Source organism: Dendrobium catenatum, unplaced genomic scaffold (genome assembly GCF_001605985.2).
Source record: "Dendrobium catenatum unplaced genomic scaffold, ASM160598v2 fragScaff_scaffold_1608, whole genome shotgun sequence".
Lineage (NCBI taxonomy): Eukaryota > Viridiplantae > Streptophyta > Magnoliopsida > Asparagales > Orchidaceae > Dendrobium > Dendrobium catenatum.
The window spans coordinates 4,390,609-4,412,410 of NW_021320070.1; the positions used below are offsets into that span (position 1 = coordinate 4,390,609).

Here is a 21,802-nt window from a genome sequence, read left to right on the forward strand (position 1 = left end):
GTGGGGGGGGAGGGGGTGGCTGCAAAACCTAGAAGCAGTAACAAGAGAGGAAAGAACAGGGACATTAAAGGGCTCGGGTAATCCATTCACAACAAAATCAGCCCCAATAATACCCTCTGCAACTACTAAAACAATAACATGGTCAGTAGAGGGCTCAAATACATCATTCACAACAAATTCATTAGAAGCAGTAATAGGAGAGGAAAGAACAGGGACATTAAAGGGCTCGGGTAATCCATTCACAACAAAATCAGCCCCAATAATACCCTCTGCAACTACTAAAACAATAACATGGTCAGTAGAGGGCTCAAATACATCATTCACAACAAATTCATTATTAACAAGGAGACCATCCCCCAACGAATTAGAAGGAGGAGGCAAGCACATGAATCAAGGTTTGGGTGAAGAATTCTACAACCAGTTTTCGAATGGCCCAAAGCTAAACAGTGCGCACGGTATTTAGGAAATTCTTAAAAAATCACAGATTGAATGTACCCAATACTATTCGGGCCGATCCATATTTTGTCCGGGTACTGTTTGGACACATCCAATTCAACTAAAATACGCATAACAGACGGACGCGAACCAGTAGAGGTAGCATTGTCCATTTTCAAGGGTTTGCCAAAAATCAAACCTAATCCATGAAGAATACGCGGGGCAAATAAATGAGACCGGAGGTTAGGAAAGGAAACCCAAATGGGGATAATAGGCGATTCAATCTCAACATTCAAAGTAGGTGACCATTTAATCAATTTCATATAATAATTACTCACAAAATACGATTTATGAGCAAAAATCCTATAATACTCCAAGTCGTTAAAGAGCTTAATCAAAACATTACGCTGGTTCAAAACTGTGATGGAAACATCTCCATTAAGCTTAAGCTTGAAAAAGAAACTCCTAATTGCATCAAGGGTTGGCCTACAACATGGAAAATTTCCAACCAAAGCAAATTCGAACGGAGCAGCCAGCGACTCGATTTCCGCCTAAAAAATCCACAGTGCAGGAAAACCTCTATGAGAAGAAACCTTAAGTTCGAGAATGACCACAGAAGAAGGTGAAGATCCAGAAAGAGCATCCTTAAATAAAAGAGAGGAAGATCTAACCAAAAAACCAGGATCACAAAATCGTGGAGATGCCATAAAAATGAAAACCACGAGAAGAGTATAACAAGGATAAGAAAACTTCCCTGAGCCACTCGAGAAGAAGCATCCAGCACGAAATGCGGGGGAGGAGCGACCGGAAGGGGAGGCTAGGGCGATGCCTTAGCACACCCCAAAGAGGGAGGGCGAGAGCACGACATTTTTGATTGATCTCTTGTTGTTATAGTAGATATTGTGGAAGAAGTTGTGTGATGATGCCTGACAGCCATATGACAACAATGGTTGATTGTGATGGTTGGCGTCGAACATTCGGTAGAGCTCTTAAGTTCTTTGGATGTCCAATCTCTCTTAATCTCATATGTGAACTTCTTTCATGTAGAGAATAAGGGACCATTATCATATTTTGAGAGTGATATTTGGACAAAACTGATCAAACTTTCATAATACTCTATTAAGCGACTCATATTGAATCATTTGATCATATATTATCTATTTAGTATTTAAGTTGCCCAACTACGATGCTTTGGCCATTGTCTATTGACTACGGTCCTTTAATCATTGTCACTTGACTATGATCTTTTGATCATTGTAGCTCAACTATCGATGCATGATGACTTTGTCACCTACCATCGCTAATAATGATAGCACAATATTATTTATAAGATAGTTGAATGTTGTCAACACCAACTCAGCCTCCTAATGTCTACAACATAACTTATGTTGGATTTCTTGGCCTTTAGTTTTCCCACCTGAAAGGACTCTTCCAACCCCCTCCACGGAATTCAGTTTCTATACTGTATATAGTTTATCAAACGTCTATAAAATCATCATTTGTAAACATTGATAAACACTACCGAAATAAGATAAACCTTATAGTTTTTCTCATTCTATGAGTTTTTCATATAAATATTATGATCTCTTACAAGTTCTCATATAAGATAGACCTTATGCTCTGTCATCGCCAATGTTCCAACCTACAAAGTATTGATACGTTCTCATGAAATTATCTTGATTGGGCACGAATCTCGATGCAAAACCCAACTCAAAAACTTCAAAAATTAAATCTGAAAGCACCTGAACTCCGATTTCAGCGAGCTTACAGTCAAACTGAGCGTCTTGAAAATCTGAACACAACAACACCAAATTCAACCCAATCGGAGCCCAAATGGGTCCAAATCAAGGACCCGAAGCTCTGTTGGAAGGTTCAAACCACAATTTGAGTTACCAAACGGTCTCCGATTTTAACGAGATTATACTCGAATCGAGCGGATCAACGAGAAAAATCCAACAAGCCCAAGATCATCGAATTTCGACATCATTAAGGCCTCCAAATGTCCAGCGACCAGTGCACGATCGAAGGGTTCAATATTGGCCGTCCATTCAAACCACTCCCTATTCGCCCCTGATCTCACAATTATTTATGAGCCATGCTACTACAGAAAAACTATAAATAGTGCCCTCATTCTTCACAGGGGGGGGGGAAGAGAGAGAATAAGAAGGGAAGAAGAAGAGAAAGGGAAAAAAGGAGAATCCTCTCCTCCTCGACCACCGCCGGAGCTCTTCCCGTCACCTGAATACGCCGGAACTCTGCCGAATATTCGAAAGAACGCTAGAATTCTGCCCAACTTCCATGGGATGCGGAAATTCTTCTCAATTAACGACAGAGTTCCCTCCTGACGTCGAAACTCCGCCCAAGTGATGCTGGAATTCTCCTCGTCCACCAACAGACGTCGGACTTCTACCCGACATATGACCTTCACTCTTCGTTAAGTTTCTACCCAATGCCGGACTTCTACCAGTTATCGGACTTTCGCTGGATGTATATCCAAATATGGATTTCTTTCCATTGTTGGACTTCTACCTGACGCCACCCTTCTGACCTTCATCGTCAGACACAGTCCTTCTATCCTCCCTCGCAAGGCAACTGTCCTTCTGACCTACGTCGCCCGCCGACTACAGTCTTTCCGACATCCGTCGCCAGCCGACTATGGTCCTCCTAACTTACGTTGCCCACCGACTACAATCTTTCCGACCTTTGTCGCTCGTCGACTACGGTTCTCCTGACTTACGTCGCCCGCTGACTACAGTCCTTCCGACCTCCGTCGCCAGCCGACTACGGTCCTCCTGACTTACGTCGCCCACCGACTACAAGCCTTCCGACCTCCGTCGCCCGCCGACTACAGTCCTCCCGACCAAATGAACCTGTCAATAGTGATTCTTTGTATTCATATCATGTAATGTACTCTATAAAATGTACATCAAACACATGCCTTCCTCAAAAGAAGGGCCTCATTTGTAATCGACTATAATACTAGTGGATTCATTCAAAATGGGCTAGGCCCCGTGGTTTTTCCCCATTTTCAGGGGTTTTCCACGTAAAAATCTTGGTGTCTCATAAATGCTAGACCCTCTCACTTTTCTGATTGTGTGCTAGATTTTCGTACAATGCTAAGACATTAAACTATATATTTCTCTACGGCCACGAATACTCCTGGACACAACAAGTATACTCTCATACAAACTTTATTCGTATTTAATGATTTAAATTGTACATGGTTATATAGATTTTATCACATTTTCTGCTTAAATTGGTATCAAAATAATAAGACAAATTACTCAAATTTGTAAGAGAAATATTCAAAATTACAATCAATTAAATCTAACTTATTATGTCAGTTGTCAGCGTCTAATAATAATTAATTGATTAAACTATAATTAGCTGACGCTGAACAATCAATTAGAGCTATTTTTTATTCTCCGAAAGATATATAAAATATTATTAATATATGATGCATTTGTCATCTAATGGGTGGAATACTGCAGCCAGATTCACAAACGAATACGTGATGCTTTTCTTAGAACATCTCCAAGTGAACGTCAAACAAGTGTTTGGCGTCGTTCGGTCGCTCCAGCCGAATGTCAAAATGTCCGCCATTTGCTTGCGGGTACGGTGAATAGTACAACGCCAATATTGGCGTTGCAATGTTCACCCACGCTATTTTCCTCTCTCAACCGGAAAAACACGCGAAAGGAGAAGGATCGTTACCTTTGCGCAGAAGCAAAAAAATGACGTTCGATTGGAGCAGCACCACGCCATTTTTGCATTTTGCGGTATTTTGACGTGAAAAATGGAGTTCTCCGTTGGAGATGCCTTATGTCATCTGGTTGACTGGTTGAGCAAAATGCAGAAAAGTCCAATAGTTTTATTTATTTACAATAACCGCTTGAAATGATAATTTCTTATTATTTGGAGTATAACAATAGCAGCGATCAATTTACTCTTTCTTGAATTTAAATTTATTTATGAGTGATAGAAGAGTTTTATACTTTTATTAATATAAATAGATTAAGCTAGAAAAAAGAAGAAAAAAAAAGAATCGGCATGAGAAGTTCAGATATTTCCTTCATTATTATGTAATAAAAAATTAACGTAATTATACACAAATCTCGATGCATATTTGAATTGAAAATTTTTAAAATAAAATTTATGATTTTATGAACATTTATAGTCAAACCGTGCTCCAGTTTAACTATGACTAAGTCCATATCAAACACTCAAAATATAATTAAAATATAGGGCATTAATTAAGGGACTAAATGATCTCTAAGTTACACATAATCAAAATGAGCATCCCATGAGACAATTCCAATAGGCCCAAAATTGTTTAATTTTGATATTATTGTGACACTTAAATGTTGAAAAATGATAAATAATTAAGGAAATCAATATCGGTTTTTCGAAGGAGTTTTGATTTTTCGCTATATTTATAGACATACAACTCATAAAAGCTATGTATGGTACTTCTCTCTCTACATAAAGGAGATTTGATTTAAGTTTCGAGAGAATTCAAAGCTCCACCAAATCATTGTCGGATCGCCAATGTTAACCCATCATCTAATAGCCACTATTGTCAAGTTGTTGTCACTCAATATCTATTGTTAAGTTGTTGCCATCCGATAACTTCTATCTGATGTCTGCCATTCGACCACTATTGCATGATTAGTGTCTCATGATCAACATGACCCAATTGTAGTCCTCCGATCAATGACACTTGATTTTGGTCTCCTAAATGCAACTTACGTCTACTTACAATCACAACCTAACTATGGTCCTTCTACCACCATTGCACAATTATGGTCATCTGACCACTGTCATCAAATTTGGATCCTCTGACAATCATTATTCGACTATAGTCTTTCAACCACTATCTCTTGATTATAGTTTAGCAACTACTATCACCCGATTATAATTTCTTAACCATTGTTGCCTGATTATAATCTCCTAATCACTTCCCCCAATATAGTCTCCTAACTAATATCACTTGACTACACAAACGGCCACTATCTTTGTCGCCTTCCTTTGCCAATAGCTTCAATATATGCTATTGCCCATAAGGCTGATATACAACATCAATATACTCCTGATGTTAGAGCTAAGATTTATGCTAAATTTTTTCATCTCTGATCTCTCAATGAAGTAAAAAGGCTAAATAAATATTAAATGATCTTTTAAAGATAGCTCTCATGAGATATGACTCTTCCAACTTCAATAATGTAATTTATTCTCTATAATTTATAAATATATTATATTGTATTAGCATCTTCATAATTTATGAAGAAAGCATCATTTATAACTGATATGTCACCAAGAACTCATCTTGATCGAGCACAAATCTTGATGCAAATTTTAATATAAAATTTTCATAATTAAATTCATGATCATCCAAACTCCAAATTTAGTAAGCTTATCGTCAAATTGAGCATCTAGAGAATATGAACCCAATGATACCAAATTTAATTCAATCCGAGCATGAATGAGTCCAATTCAAAGGATCAAATCTAACTTGAAAGCTTCAAAACATTAATTGAAAGACCAAATAATATCGAAATGTGGCATGCTTATAGTAGAATCGAGTGGCTCGACGAGACGAATCCAACGAGCCAAAGATCACTTAATTTTGGTATTTCTAAAGTATTTAAATGCTTGATAAATGCTCAACGATCAAGAGGATCATTATGAGTTGTCCACTGGAACACTCCAACTTGCTCTTGATCTTCTCTATATTTACTAGGCATGACACTCCAAAAAAAATTATAAATAGACCCCTCATTCTTCATATGGGGGGATGAAGAAGAAAGAAAAAAATTTAGAGCACTCTTCCTGCCAATAGCCGCCAAATTACTTCCCGACCACCGACCATCGTCGAACTTCCACCCGTTTGTGGCCACAGCCGGATTTCTTCTCAACCACTGACCTTTGTCATACTTTCTTCTCAATTTTGACAGGCACTAAATCTCTCCACAAACAAACCATCAACCGTCGCCAGACTTCTACCCATTCGTTTGGTATCATTAGATATCCAACTGTCGTCAGACCTCTGTCAAACATTCTCCTTACTGTTTCCACCAGATTTCAAACATTTGTCATTCATTTAAGTTCTAGAATACCCATCCGAAGTTTGGCAGGTCTTCAACATATTTTATTCATATTGTCCTTTAGTTGAAGGAAGAGTCAACTTTTGTAACTTATTCAAACAATAGTATAATCATTTCAACTAGTCAAAGCCCCATGATTTTTCTCTTTTCAGGATTTTTCACATAAAAACTTTGGTATTTTTTGTCATCTTAATTGCCTATTGTGATCTAAATTTTCCTGCATCGCTAAAACGTAAAATCTTTATACTCTATCGCAGCAAATTTCTCAGTATGGAACAACAACCACATAATTTTTCAATGGAATTTACATTTTTTTTATTCATAAATTTTAAACATTCTGATATAAAATTGCGTGGTTAATAAATATATGTGATAAAATATAATAGGCCAATTTATAAACTTAAATAGCAACAAAAAGGCTCTTGTTACCTATTTAAAACGAATTATTGATCTTATCCACTTTAGGATTGAAATTATGAAACACGTGTCCCTTCGCTGTGTGGCCTATAGCCCTCCTCTTTTTTGTCCGCATGAGGTTGATAAGTGGAAGTTTATGCATGAGATTAATTAAAAAAAAATTTAAAAAGTTGTGGTGGTTTTAAAATTTAATCCAATAAATACAAAAAAAATATAATAGAATACTTAATCCGAGTTTCATAATGTAATATTTCCCACCATTGTAAATTACAGTTAGAAAAATTTCATATATGAACTGCATTGTAAAATAATTTTTGCAAAGAAAATATTTTGCAACAATTTTTGAAGCAATGTGGATGATAAATTAAGATAAATTTGCAATACTTTATTAACTCTTCTTTTATTTAATTACAATGTAATGTTTTATTTGTAAATACCTTACTTTCAAGTGTTTATTATGTCAAATAGATTGAACTATATTAAAAGATTTATAAGCATAACAAATTATATTTTTTTTATTAGGGGATTATTTGTTTATTTTTTTGGTTTTAAAAAATATATATTTGTTTTAAAATTTTTGGAAAAAATTTTTATATTTAAAATAAATAAGCTAATTTTGGAGATATTAAAAATAAAATTTTTAGGTATTTTTAGATTTTTTTATTTTTCAAATGAAAATAATCTCTATAAGTCATGGCTACCATCGGCTGCTTATCATCACCGGCTTATGCAATATTTAATAAAAATAAAATAAATTTATTTAGAACATTAAATAAAAATTTAATTTGTATAAAATCATAAATAAAATAAAATGAAAAGCCTAAGCCCAAATAAAAACAAAAAGGGACCCCAAACCATTCCTAAGTTAATGCATGATCATTTTTGACAAAAAAACACTTCTCCAATTCAATTAATAAAAGTATACTATTTTTATTTAAAAGAAATTTTTTTGGGGCCAATGCTCTGAATATTTTGCATTTGCAAAATAATCTATTAAATGGAAAGGGGAACCCAATATCTCCAAATCTTCACAATTAATTATAGAGGGCATCAAATAATTTGCACACCACCTTTTTTTTGTGTGGACATTGTTGAACATATAGCTAACCACAAAGTCTTAACATTAATCCTTTGATGTTGATTGTAAGATAGGGATTGGCTTCAATAATAGCCAAGAAAAGCAAACAACAAATGTAGGTCACTTGCAAGAAAAAATAGTATATTAAAAATGTATCCACATAGCATCAAATAAAAAAAATTTCTTATTAATTCATCCGCAACTTCTAAAGAGAATCCTATTGTTACTTGACGAGGAATTATTTGTGCAGGAAAGCAGAAAATAATGACGTGAGCTAAGCTGGAGCCACCTCCAACTTGAACTTGAATTTGACTAATTAGTTGAGTTTGTGCTTGAGCTCGAGTAAAGAGTTTTTGTTGACACATGAATGAACTCATTAATAAATAAAAGAAGTGTTTTCAATTCAAGTAGATGCTATAATAAAATGACAAAAAAATCTTTAATCTTAATATATTTTAAGTGAATTTTATAATAATTTTCTTAAGCGTGCTAGCTCTGGAACTAGTGAGTTGAGTTAGAGTTTGTTCACGAGCACATCAAATTCGACTCACAACCTATTTATCGAATTATGCCGAGCGGACTAACGAGTCAACTTAACTCATTCATGCACTTTAAGGACTATTATGAACATGGATGAAATTGCGACAATAGTTAAGAATAAGAATTTATTAGTTTCAAGAATTATAATTGAAGGATTAGAACTTCATTGAATTAAATGATCCCAATAGTTGTATCATTATTTTTTCACTTAAATTAGATTAATTTGATCTCCTTGTTGTGCAACAATAATCTTAGTTTCACTCCAATAATTTTTAATTAGGCTATTGACAAGCTAGTGGAGTAAAATGGATATGGGGTTTTCACTTAAGCTCTAAAGTCTAGACTAAGTTAATATTGAGCTAGGTTAAGCTTCACCTCATCAATTGGCATATATTTATCATTGTTTAGGGTTTAAAATACCAAAAGATTCTTGGGAGATTCTAGGGTTTAATGCGAAGGTAAAAATTCATATATGATTGATCTTTGTGAATTAAAGCTAAATGTCATAACGCAACTATTCTCAAGGGAGCTATTAGGGGTGTAAGTGAGCCGAGCTTGACTCGTTTATGAGCTTGCGAGCCTAGCTTATCGAGGTCACGAGTCGAGCTCCGACCTATGACCAATGCCTCTCTAGATCTTAATATTTTTTCACAGTTATTTTCTTATAGAATATTTTAGAGAGACAATACTGATTTTTATCAAGAATGCTGATTGAACAAAATTACCCTTCGCAAATTTAAAAATAGGATTTTTTTTTTAGTTCATTTGTTAGGCTTTTCTTCATTAAAAAAAAAAAAGCTTCTAAGACATCCCTTTTTAACATATATAAAATAGGCACAATTTTTTAGCATTGCATGAGTTTTCTAGTATAGTTGTGAAAACATTTGTGAATAGTCAAACAATTTTATTAAGTAATTCGTTTTTTTTTTTTGGATAACTAGCACACTCGCTAATGTCCAAAGAAAAATTCATTACTTTTGTGCCTTTTATTAGTTTTTTTAGTGATACCCACTAAAGCATTTATGAAGTAGACATTGCTTTATATCATTTTATAAGTCTTTCAAGTAAGTGAAAATTTGCTTTTGCTAACCAAACAAAGCTCTTCTCCAGACATATAACTCCTTCAGATGATGCATTTCAATCATGCCATTCATGCAATAATCTAAATATTAAATCTTGCTTGCTCTTTGTACTCCTATTTTTTTTTTTTTTTTTCAACCGGCGGTTTTTGACCGCCGGCAAACCGCCGGAAATATATTGCCGCCGGAAAACGCCGTCGGAAATTATTTTCCTACGCCGTTTTTTCCGGCGGCACGAAAGCCGCCGGAAAACCGCCGGAAAATTAAAAAACCGCCGGAAATAGGTCAAATTCCGCCGGAAAAAGCCGCCGGAAGTGGGTGATTTTCCTGTAGTGAGCTAAGTAGGAGCCACCTCCAACTTGAACTTGAATTTGACTAATTAGTTGAGTTTCTGCTAGAGCTCCAGTTTAGAGTTTTAGTTGACTCATGAATGAATTCATTAATAAATAAAAGAAGTGTTTTCAATTCAAGTAGATGCTATAATAAACTGACAAAAAAATGTTTAATCTTAATATATTTTAAGTGAATTTTATAATAATTTTCTTAGGCGTGCTAGCTCTGGAACTAGTGAGTTGAGTTAGAGTTTGTTCACGAGCACATCAAATTCGACTCACAACCTATTTATCGAATTATGCCGAGCGGTATCACGAGTCAATTTAACTCAATCATTCACACTCTTAAGAACTATTATGAACATGGATGCAATTGCAACAATAGTTAAGAATAAGATTTTATTAGTTTCAAGAATTATAATTGAAGGATTAGAACTTAATTGAATTAAATGATCCCAATAGTTGTATCATTATTTTTCCACTTAAATTAGATTAATTTGTTCTCCTTGTTGTGCATCAATAATCTTAGTTTTACTCCAACAATTTTTAATTAGGCTATTGACAAGCTAGTGGAGTAAAATGGATATGGGGTTTTCACTTAAGCTCTAGAGTCTAGACTAAGTTAATATTGAGCTAGGTTAAGCTTCACCTCATCAATTGGCATATATTTATCATTGTTTGTTTAAAATACCAAAATATTATTGGGAGATTCTAGGGTTTAATGTGAAGGTAAGAAATCATATATGATTGATCTTTGTGAATTAAAGCTAAATGTCATAATGCAACTATTCTCAAGGGAGCTATTATGGGTGTAAGTGAGCCAAGCTTGACTCGTTTATAGGCTTGCGAGTATAACTTATCGAGGTCACGAGTCGAGCTCCGACCTATCACCAATGCCCCTCTAGAGCTTAATATTTTTTCGCACTTATTTTCTTATAGAATATTTTAGAGAGACAATACTGATTTTTATCAAGAATGCTGATTGAACTAAATCACCCTACACAAATTTATAAATAGGACTTTTTTTAGTTCATTTGATAGGCTTTTCTTCGTTTAAAAAAAAAAGCTTCTAAGATATCCCCTTTTTAACATATATAAAATAGGCACAATTTTTTAGCATTCCAAGAGTTTTCTAGTATAGTTGTGAAAACATCTATGAATAGTCAAACAATTTTATTTAGTATTTTGTGATTTTTTTGGATAACTAGCACACTCGCTAATGTCCAAGGAAAAAATCATTACTTTTGTGTCTTTTATTAGGTTTTTTAGTGGTACTCACTAAAGCATTTATGAACTAGACATTGCTTTATATCATTTTATAAGTCTTTCAAGTAAGTGAAAATTTGCATTTGCTAACCAAACAAAGCTCTTCTCCAGACATATAACTCCTTCAGATGATGCATTTCAATCATGCCATTCATGCAATAATCTAAATATTAAATCTTGCTTGCTCTTTGTACTCCTATTGATCACTTCTTTGCTATCGCAATACGCAATAGCTATATTGGGCACACCGTGTATGATGATAATAATTATGTTGCCCATTTCCTTCTGAAAAATTAAAGACTTTCAATATCGATCATAATGATGAATATGTTCTAATTTTAGTACGCATTTAAATTTTTTTATGATTAGAGTGCCGAAGGATTTTTAAAATGTAACATTAGCATCAATATTTGGCCTAAACATTAACATTGAGTAGGTCATCATATGTATAGATCGATAAAAATTATACTACCATCTTCTAATTATTACACAAAATATCTTTATAAATCATGCAATAATTTTTTTTTTTAAATCATGCAATAATGTTTTTTTTTTCAAATCATGCAATAATGTTTATTGAAATATGTCCGCTTTGGTTAGGTTGCCTAAATAAAATTAACATAACACACATACAATAATGAAAAGTAGGTCAACCATCAACCTTGGTCTATATTTGGTTGGATTGGGGTGGTAAATCGATCAAACTTCATTCAAATTTCAAATTGAATTTAATCATTTCATGTGTAGCATTTTAATGGAAAACGAGAAATAATGCATTAAAGGGGATGGGGTTTATGCGGTCTTTCTTTGTCAAATATCTTCAGCTATTTACTGCAGATTGATATAAAATAGATTCATCTTTATGTAATTGGAGGAACTTTCATACCAAATACCACTTGACCTATCAAAATCCGAGTTTTGGCTATACATATTATAAAAATAAATTGCGACTCAAGTTGCTGCATCAAAAAATAGGTGTATTGTAATTATTGTTTGTGATGTATGTAGTTCATGTCATGTATGAGATGGCTACGCATCTTGAGGGAGATGATTGTGCAAAAAAGTAAAGTTGAAATACATATCTTGTTGAAGAAGGTTGTGAAGCCTGTGAATTTGTGACACATCTTATTGGCGATTACTGCGACAATAGAGATATTACAATTAAGTTCTAGGTGTGATAATGACTACAATATAAGCGATGTTGCAACACAAGTTTTGCTCGAGTTGATGCTGCAAGCAAGGTTAGAGGGAGATGATTGTAATGTAAGTGTGAGAGATTATAGCACAAGTTTTATCACAAATGATCAAGACATAAGTAGGGTGTACACATATATCTTATTAGAGATGTCTAAAGATAAGAGAAGTTCTGACATATGTAGTGTCGAAGAAGATTGTGTCATAAGGTTGTAGTATATGTTCGTTGAGAGATCTCTATAGTGAGAGCAAAGTTATAACGCATGCATTGTTTGTAATGATCGAGACTCAAATAAGATAACAATGTGGCTCTATATATAATGACACCTAGGACACATGTTTCATTATAAAACCTACTTACCAAGTTTCATGAAAGGAACAAATATTAGTCTTAATTTTACATTATAAATGTTTCATGTCTTAAAAATGAAACATAATAGTATTATTAAATTTTTTTACAAAAAATGGCATAAGAATAACTGAATTGTATACCATTGTATGCAGTCCGTCATTTGATGCATTTGAACTTCAAATCTCACGATCAAATTCGGTAGATGAACAATGTGACATTAATATTGATGTCGGACTATTCACCTACGACAAAAAATCTTTGCTTGCGAATTTACAAAAGAAGAGCGGAAAAGAGGAGAAAAGCGTGCGAAAGAGGAGAGAGATAATTACCTTCACACGAAGTGGGCGAAAGAGGAGATAAATGAAGTCCAATTGGAGATGAATTATATCATTTTAAAATTTTACTATATTTTAGAGTTTAAGATCACCCCAAAAAAGATGGAGTTTGATATAATAAATATATCTTAGTATTTTTTTTGGATGTGCCCATTAAGGTAAAAAAAAAAAGTCCTTCAATTATTGAATGATTTTGGCTGAATTACACTGTCTTCATTTTCCATAGCTTTTATTAAATAATAAAAAATTTCGTTTGAATAAACTAAACGTTTATTATATTAAAAGTCTTTGATCAATTGATCGTATACGACTATATTTTAACTTATGCTGTATTTATTTATTTAATTCATAATTTTATATTTTGTCACGTGATTAATCAATAAGATAAGCTGCTCATATAGCATATATCTCGCCGACCTAACTTAACTATCCGGTTTCCTTTACCGGACTTGTGAGCAATCTGACGGTGGAGAACGGGTTCCCATCCTTTAATCAACCGTCCGATTATGCTGAAATCTCAAATATGAACGTTTGTCTCCACTACTTCCCCACTCCGTGGAATGTAGAGCTCTGAAAAGCATACACGGTAGTCCTTTGCTCGTCGGTCACTCTCTTTCCTCCCAATCACGTTTCGCCACGTGTATTTGAGAGAGAAACGCAGAAGAAAGGAGTGATAGATTCATGAATTTTATTTTGCTGTTTCATTTGCAGTCTCTATATCTTTATCTAGGGTTGGTTTGAGAGGCAAAGGCCGGAGAAAATGGCGGCGGGATCCAGCGGGGATGGCGACGGGTCGAAGCTACTGTTGGCGGAGAGCGGCGAGCGCGAGCGCTCCTGGCGGCTCAACTTCGACGGCTTCCGCCGAGCGGAGCTTTTGGAGGAGAAGCCCCCCCGTTTGCTTCATCGCTGCCTGGGTACCTTAGGTTCGCCTATTGTCTGTCTTCTGTGTGTCACATGCTTGATTTTCTTTCTCCTTGGAGTTTTATTTGTTTTGCTGGTCTCTGTGATTTTCATTTTCAAGTTTCATTATAGATCGTGCGAGCTTAGTGTTGCATCTCTTTGATACTTGGATGTAGAAGATGCCAAGTGATAGCTTATTCATGTTATTAAATGATCTTTTTAAGGAACTTGGCACGGTTAAATAGGTACAAGGGAAAGGGAATTGAGAGAAGGCTTTTAGATTAGTGAAGAGATTCTAATTCTAGGCGGAATATTGGGATTTAAAGTATGATTCTGTTATTTCTTGCCTATCCTGGATGCCTTAAAGTTAGTTGGAGATGAGGCTGGCTATATTTGGAAATTGGCAAGCCTTCTGCGTCTGTGGGTTTTGTTTATGAGCCACCTGAAATAATTTTTTTTTTCAGATATGATGTTATGATCTGTCATCTTTTCATTTATTGGGTCAGGTTATGACCGCGTGGTATGGATTGCATAATTTGAATTTTTAATTTGAGAAGTTTTCCCTTTTTTGATTCAGTCAAAGAAGATGTTGTAGCTGAGTACTATCAGCAGCAGGTTGAGATGTTGGATGGGTTTGGCGAAATGGATACGTTGACTGATCGTGGTTTCCTACCCCAATTGTCAAAGGTCAGTTGCATTTCTTTTGATTATCTTTTTCGGAGTTCATAGTTTGTGTTGGATTTATGTGAATTGATTACACAGGAGGAACGTGAAAATATTGCTAGGAGTGAAACCCTAGCAATCCGGATATCAAATGCAGCAAATATGGTTCTCTTTATTGCTAAAGTTTATGCATCAGTTAGAAGTGGTTCCTTGGCGATCATAGCATCTACTCTAGATTCTCTTCTTGATCTGCTATCAGGTTTTATCCTATGGTTTACCGCATTCTCTATGCAGACGCCAAATCCTTACAAGTATCCAATTGGGAAAAGGCGCATGCAGCCATTAGTAAGTATTTATTATTATGGTGTTTTTACTAATTTTTCAACAAGCTTTGATTTTTAGACAACATTCTTTTTCAGTTTTTTTAGTAATATGCATCAAATCAATTTTAGTCTGTTTTTTCATATGCTTGCCCAAGATTATTATTAAAAATCATGTGTTAATCTTTCCTTTGTTCATCTTCGTTTTTCATTGATTGTCTAAACATAAAAATCACTTCCATGGTTGATTTTTTGTCATAAAATCAATCTAATCGTCAAAACCGTCATAATTTTTTTAAGCTCGTGTTCCATTAATCTCTCCATATTTTTATTTTATGATTCATTAGCTTGACTCTTTTATAATTACCATAATCCTAGACATAACCTTTATTATGATATTTTGATTCCAAAATACTATTTCTCTAGTCATTTGGCATTCATTTTTCAACCATTTAAAAAAATTGTAAATTAAGCCATTCCAAAATCACCCATAACTTTCCAAATTCAAATAACTATTTCACATGGATTTAAAGCTTTATTTTTGTGCTTGTAAGATTGACTTATATGTACAACATATGAAGTTTTACAAAAAACATTATGCTTGGCTGTTGATGGAATGAATGATCTCCTCTAAGAATAAGCATGCATTGCACTACCTCAATAATTTGTTCTAAATAGATATTTAGTTTGGTTGCCCGTAACCGTATGCTTTAGAACTGAAATCAGCAATTCATTTGAGTTTTTCAAAGGTAATTTTAAGCTCCTCCTACTTTTAGAACACAGGTTCTGGTCCTGTTTGCAAATATTCATAAGACAATGATACTAATCCTCTTTTATTCTTTGAATTATGTATTAGAGTTTCTCATTTTTTGGTTGTGAAACTGTGCCACGGGTGTTCCTCAATAGGTCTTTCAAGGCTTGAATTTATCTACTTTCAACTGGAAATATCCGTATATACAAGTGTATTAGATGGATTCTCGATCTCCTTATTCAACATGGTATATTTACAAATACTATTGTTGTAGTTGTCTCTTAATGAAAGATTTTACAAATTTCCTTGCAACCCTTGTGGAAATTTTTTTTCTCTTCTACATGGGGTTAATAATTGGCTATATAATGAGTTGCGTGGGGTATTTATATTATTGGTAGGTTTGTTTGATGATTATTAGCAACCTTCAAGGAGTTTGATTTTTCACTTGTTTATACATATTACGTCGTTTTTTAAACCCAGCTAATATTACTATGATCGAATTGTTTGCTACTCATGGCTCAAGGATTAAATTTGATTTCTTATCTTATAAATGTGCCATATCAATTTAGTAATTCAATAGATTGCATTGTTGTTGAATTGAACTTTTGATTGCCACTCATCAATCAAGCTGCATGTTTGGTTGTTTCTTATTTATAGAGTTCCAGACCATTTTTTTAACATCCTGCAGATTGCATTGTATTTGAGTCAGACATTATTGGCAATCATCGCTAAAGTTTTTTTTTTTTTTCATTATGCCATTCTAGATGAAATCCTTGAGAAGGTCATTTTCCTTCATCCACTCATTTATAAAGAGAGAAAATATAGGATGTTAAATTTTTTGAGGGTCTATTTAACATATTAAATCAGGTTCACCAACTATCGCAAAACAACATCAATGGTCTTTGTCAATTGTTCTTCTTTAGCAAACCTTTGATTCTATGAAAAATATTTGAACTTCAAGTCATTTGACTTTGTTTGGAAGGTGTGCTACTTGTGTTTGGAGTTTACTATATTGTGTATTTAAGAGCATACTATATTGTGTAGTGTCTAGGACGAGGAAGAAGCTCTTCCTTTTGTGCTTCTTGAGAGAGGGGGAGAGAGAGAGAGAGCTGAAAACATAACATATTTATTGCTTAATGGCTTGCATCTTTATTACAAATTATAATGTCTATTTATAGACTTCTAATGACAGCACAATAGTCACACAATAACCTAAACAAGATACTAATGGTAGCAGAAGAGGGTACTCAAGAACCTAACTCAAGAAAGTACAAAGAACTTTAACTAAAATATGGATCAATACATAACAATCTCCACATTGATTTAGACTTTACAATATTGAAAAAAATATTTGTTGTTCACAAGCACAGGCCAATGATAACAGGTTCTCCTCTACTTGTTTCTGATTACAACCCGAAATCACGTGCACTGACCCGACTCCGCCAGCGCTCACGTGCACTCCGCTCCCTGCGCTCATATGTGCTTGTTCCTCGAGCCTCCTATTAGCCCATGGCTTCCCCTGCACCACTGCATCCCACTCAGCTAACCCCATGCTTCGCGTAACCCCCCATGCCACGCGTGCTCCATGGGCTTAGCTCCCACGACCACTGCTCCCTTGCGCCTAGCCTCAGCTGCTCGTGCATTTCGAGACTCATGCTTCGTGCAGCCCCCCGCTACGCGCGTTCGCATGCATCTGTCAAATCCATCAGTGTGAGCCCGTCTACGCGACCTCCTCCGTGCACAAACACAACCCCTGCTGACCAGATCTTCCGTTATGGTTTTGCGGCTGATCCGCGATCAAGCCTGTCCACTTGCATGCCTTGCTTGCGGCTGTCAGCCCATCATCCCGCGAGGATACCTACACGCGCATCTCAACCGTGTGTGATCTCGTCTACCTATTGCACCTCCCCCTGCGCGTTCACTCTCATGCCTAGACTTGCAAAGCACAACCCGACCCTCGTTGGTCTCCTCTTGAGAACTCCCTACCACCTCTTCTGAGTTTATTTTGCAGACAAGAAAAATTCCTCCACCTCTATCTTGCTCTGGTACCATTTGTAGGATCTAGGATGAGGAAGAAGCTCTTCCTTTTGAGCTTCTTGGGAGAGGAGAGAGGAGGGGAGAGGGGAAGAGAACTGAAAGCAGAATAGATTTATTGCTTGATGACTTGCATCTTTATTACAAACTATAGTGTCTATTTATAGACTTCTAATGGCAGCACAATAGTCACACAAGATACTATTGGTAGCATAAGAGGCTACTCAAGAGCCTAACTCAAGAAAGTACAAAGAACTCTAACTAAAATTTTAACCAACAATTGTTATGAATTGGTCCAGATTTTAGTTAGTTTCTCCAATTGTACTTTCTTTAGTTTTCTTGTATGGCTTGTATTGCTATTAGTATAGCCATTATTGTCTATAAATAAGAATAATAGGCTGTAATAGAAGTATGGCCAAGCAATTGTTCTGTTTTTTTATCTTTCTCACTCTCCCCTTATCTCTCCCTCCCAAGAAGCTCAAAAGGAAGAGCTTATTCCTCTCTAAAAAAAGATCCTACAAGTGGTATCAGAGTAAGGTGGAGGTGTATAAAGTTTTTTTGTTCAAAGAAATTGATTCAGAAGGAAGGAGACGAAGCAGGATGGCTCGACAGGCATATGGCTTGGCCGTTCGTTCAGGATCGCGAGGCACGATGGCCAGCCGTTCGTCCATTTGCACGGGCTCGGGAGGCCACATGGGGTGATGGGCGTGGGCACGGGCTAAGCGGGCGGAGCCCACAAACAGGGCGCAGGGATGTGCAGTGCAGTGCGTAGGGTTGGCTGCGTGGGACGCAGTGTGGTAGAGAAAGCCGCAGGTTGGTTGCAGATGCGGGTAGGGTGCGGGCACCAGGCGCAAGGCTCAGGGTTCGAGAGGGAAGAAGACTGTGCGGGGCACAGGGAGGCGCGACCCGGGGGGAGGGAGTAGGGCGCACGAGATTGCAAAACATGGCAGAGTGTCAGGTCGCCGAGTTAGATGAGTAGGACGCGTCAGAGCACAGTGCATGGGTGCCTGAGGCCGGGACACTTTGTTCACGATAGGGCTTAGCTAGAGCAGTTCACGCGTGAAGCGGGAGACAGGTTGATATCGTGTGGGAGTGCACAGGCGGATCGAGCTTGGATTTATTGGCTCATGAGCAATGGCCAAAGCAGTGGAATCGGGCCGTGGGTATGCGATCATACCAAGGTCGTGGAGGCGGTTCATTTCTTAACACAATTTTGTGAGGATCGGAGCAGCGAAGATGAGTTCGAGCTTCAGATGGTGGCAATTGGCGAGGAAAATCGGCAAGGTTCTCTTGAACAACTGATGTTTTCTCAATATTGTAAAATGTGGACCCTGGTGAAGATTATTATGAATTTGTCCAGATTTTAGTTACTTTCTACATTTGTATTTTCTTTAGTTTTCTTTTATGCCTTGTATTGCCATTGTTATAGTCATTGTTGTCTATTAATAAGAACAATAGACTATAATAGAAGTATGGCAAAGCAATAAAGATTGTTATGTTTTTTAGCTCCCTCCCCTTCTCTCCCCCTCCCAAGAAACTCAAAAGGAAGAGCTTCTTCCTCTCTCAAAGAAGATCCTACACATTTGTTGATTGTGCCGCTCACGATGCCGCCAACGATAAGTATTTGGTTTACAAATTCATCCATTACGCTCTGCAGGGGTTTTTATGTTTACATACTGTTATTTTTTTGTTTGTTAAACATGATGCGCAACAACCTTTTCCTTTTACTATCAATCAGATTTTCCTGTCAATTATGCTGCAAAATATCTCGACTTTTAGTGACTTTAGTGCTAATTCTTCATGAGTTTTTGTTTAATTACCTGACTGCAGGGAATCCTTGTGTTTGCATCTGTCATGGCAACTCTTGGTCTCCAAATAATTATGGAATCTGTACGCTCATTGATATCTAATGTGAGTAATTTTTTTTTAAGCTTCATAACTGATGTAGTATCAGTATCTCTATGCGGCAAAAGAAGTTATATCAAAGGATTATTCACTTTTAAGCAAAATATTTACTCATGAGATCTGGCGGCGAAAATTGGATTCTTAAGAATTTTAGTTTTTTAATTTCTAGCGAACTTCAGTTCTTAAAAATCCCAGTCCTCCACTTCAAGATATTGACACGAATTTATGCAGGAAAGTGGATTTAGCTTGACCAAGGAGCAAGAGAGATGGGTTGCAGATATCATGCTATCCGTGACAGTTGTAAAGCTTTGTCTTGTTATTTATTGTCGATCATTCACAAATGAGATTGTGAAGGCTTATGCACAGGACCATTTTTTTGACGTTATCACTAACATGATTGGCCTTGTCGCTGCTCTTCTTGCCAATTACATAACGGGTTGGATTGACCCTGTCGGAGCCATCTTAGTAAGTTGTTAGACTTTGTTATTTTTCTAACCCTTACCTCTACAAATATACACATTAAAACTAGTCGGCACACCCTCAAATTTTTTGCAGTCCATAGACATGGGTTACACATTTTTTTAAAGATACTGGACACAAATATTACTATAGCATAATGATAGGAAATACTCGAGTTCGCAAGTAATCCTAAGGGAAATACTTGAGTTCGCAAGCAAATCTATCAGTAACATAAAATCTGGGCAAAAATCAGCCACAAAACCTTGTATTGCGACAAGGAAATAAAAGCTAAACAAACACGAAAGCAAGATACAAGTGATCCTCAATTCGAGAGGAGGATCGTTCTCTCTCAATCTCTAGACAAAGGAATCTAGAGCCAAGACGCTAAGGAACTCCAAGAGAAAAATCAATCAAAGCATGCATAACTCTAACCCTCAACAAGTCATACACATTAATTTCCTAATTCAAACATCCCTAATTCAAATTTTCCTTCTCATCCTAGCTGCCCAATCCTCTCTCATCAAATTGCTCCTAGTGAGGCCCACTAGTGGGCGGCAAGACCTAAAGGAGGCGGTACATGTCCGCCTCCTATAGACCTGCACCAACCTAACACATGTTGTTTAAATTGAAAATATTTCAAATAACAAAATCACTTCTTATGTTTATAAACCAAACATTAGAGAGAGAAAATATGTTTGTTTCTCTAGACATGCTAGAGTTTTTGGAGAGATTATTATGTGCGGACACCGGACAGGAGAACCATTCGGTTTCGGTTTATGCTTAGATATCGAGCGCCTCGGTATCGCTCGGTACTAAGCTTATCCGATGTGGCGCATTTTCATTGGAGTCTGGACTCCGCACATAATAATTTTTTGAGTTTTTGTGGCTGCATATTTGTGAATCGGAGCTAACGGTTATTACCTATCTATTGCTTCTTTCCACAGTTGGCAATCTACACCATCAGAACCTGGTTGATGACAGTTCTAGAAAACGTGAACTCCCTGGTAGGGAAAACCGCGGCGCCCGAGTTTCTCCAAAAGCTCACTTACCTTTGCTGGAACCACCACAAGGCCATAAGGCACATCGATACAGTACGCGCGTACACCTTCGGTTCTCGCTACTTTGTTGAGGTGGATATCGTCCTGCCATCGGATATGCAGCTCAGAGAAGCGCACGATATCGGAGAAGCTTTGCAGGAGAAGCTGGAGCTTTTGCCCGACGTGGAAAGAGCTTTTGTTCATCTCGATTATGAATATACTCATCGACCTGAGCATTCCCAAGCCCATGACTCGTAGCATTGGAAAGAGGGCCAAGGTAATTTCTGCGTCCTCTTCTTTTCGCTTAAAAATCAGCTTTTTATAGTGTTCTGTGTGATTCCAGTAATAATTTGTTAGTGTTAGTCTTACCATGGTGCCCTGCTATTTCATGGTTTATGTTGAGCAGTAGGGTAATATTGGCAGGCAATGCTTGTAAGAATGATGTACTTCCTTCTGAAATTGGAAAGATTTAGATGAAAATTTGGTCATGCCGATGGAGCTGAGGCTAAACTTCTGCTCGCTTTCTCTCTATAAAGTGCTTAATAGAAAGCATATCCAATGCTTTTTCCAACTTTTGGTGTTGAATAGAAGAGAAATTATT

At 36.3% G+C, this 21,802-nt stretch overlaps 1 protein-coding gene across 2 annotated transcripts; it reads left to right on the top strand.

Annotated features, from left to right (window-relative positions):
- The first annotated feature begins 13,699 nt into the window (after positions 1–13,699).
- On the top strand, positions 13,700–21,606 carry LOC110105535 (metal tolerance protein 5). Of its 2 annotated transcripts, none has more exons than XM_028700868.1 (6): positions 13,700–14,046; positions 14,610–14,719; positions 14,795–15,040; positions 19,631–19,711; positions 19,937–20,170; positions 21,109–21,606. In XM_028700868.1, the coding sequence occupies exons 1-6, from the start codon at positions 13,893–13,895 to the stop codon at positions 21,457–21,459; spliced, it is 1,176 nt and encodes a 391-aa protein (XP_028556701.1). In that variant the 5' UTR covers positions 13,700–13,892; the 3' UTR covers positions 21,460–21,606. The 2 variants fall into 2 exon arrangements, with proteins under 2 accessions (XP_028556701.1, XP_020690741.1); XM_020835082.2 differs by having other exon boundaries at positions 13,702–14,055; positions 21,109–21,604.
- Positions 21,607–21,802: the final 196 nt, after the last annotated feature.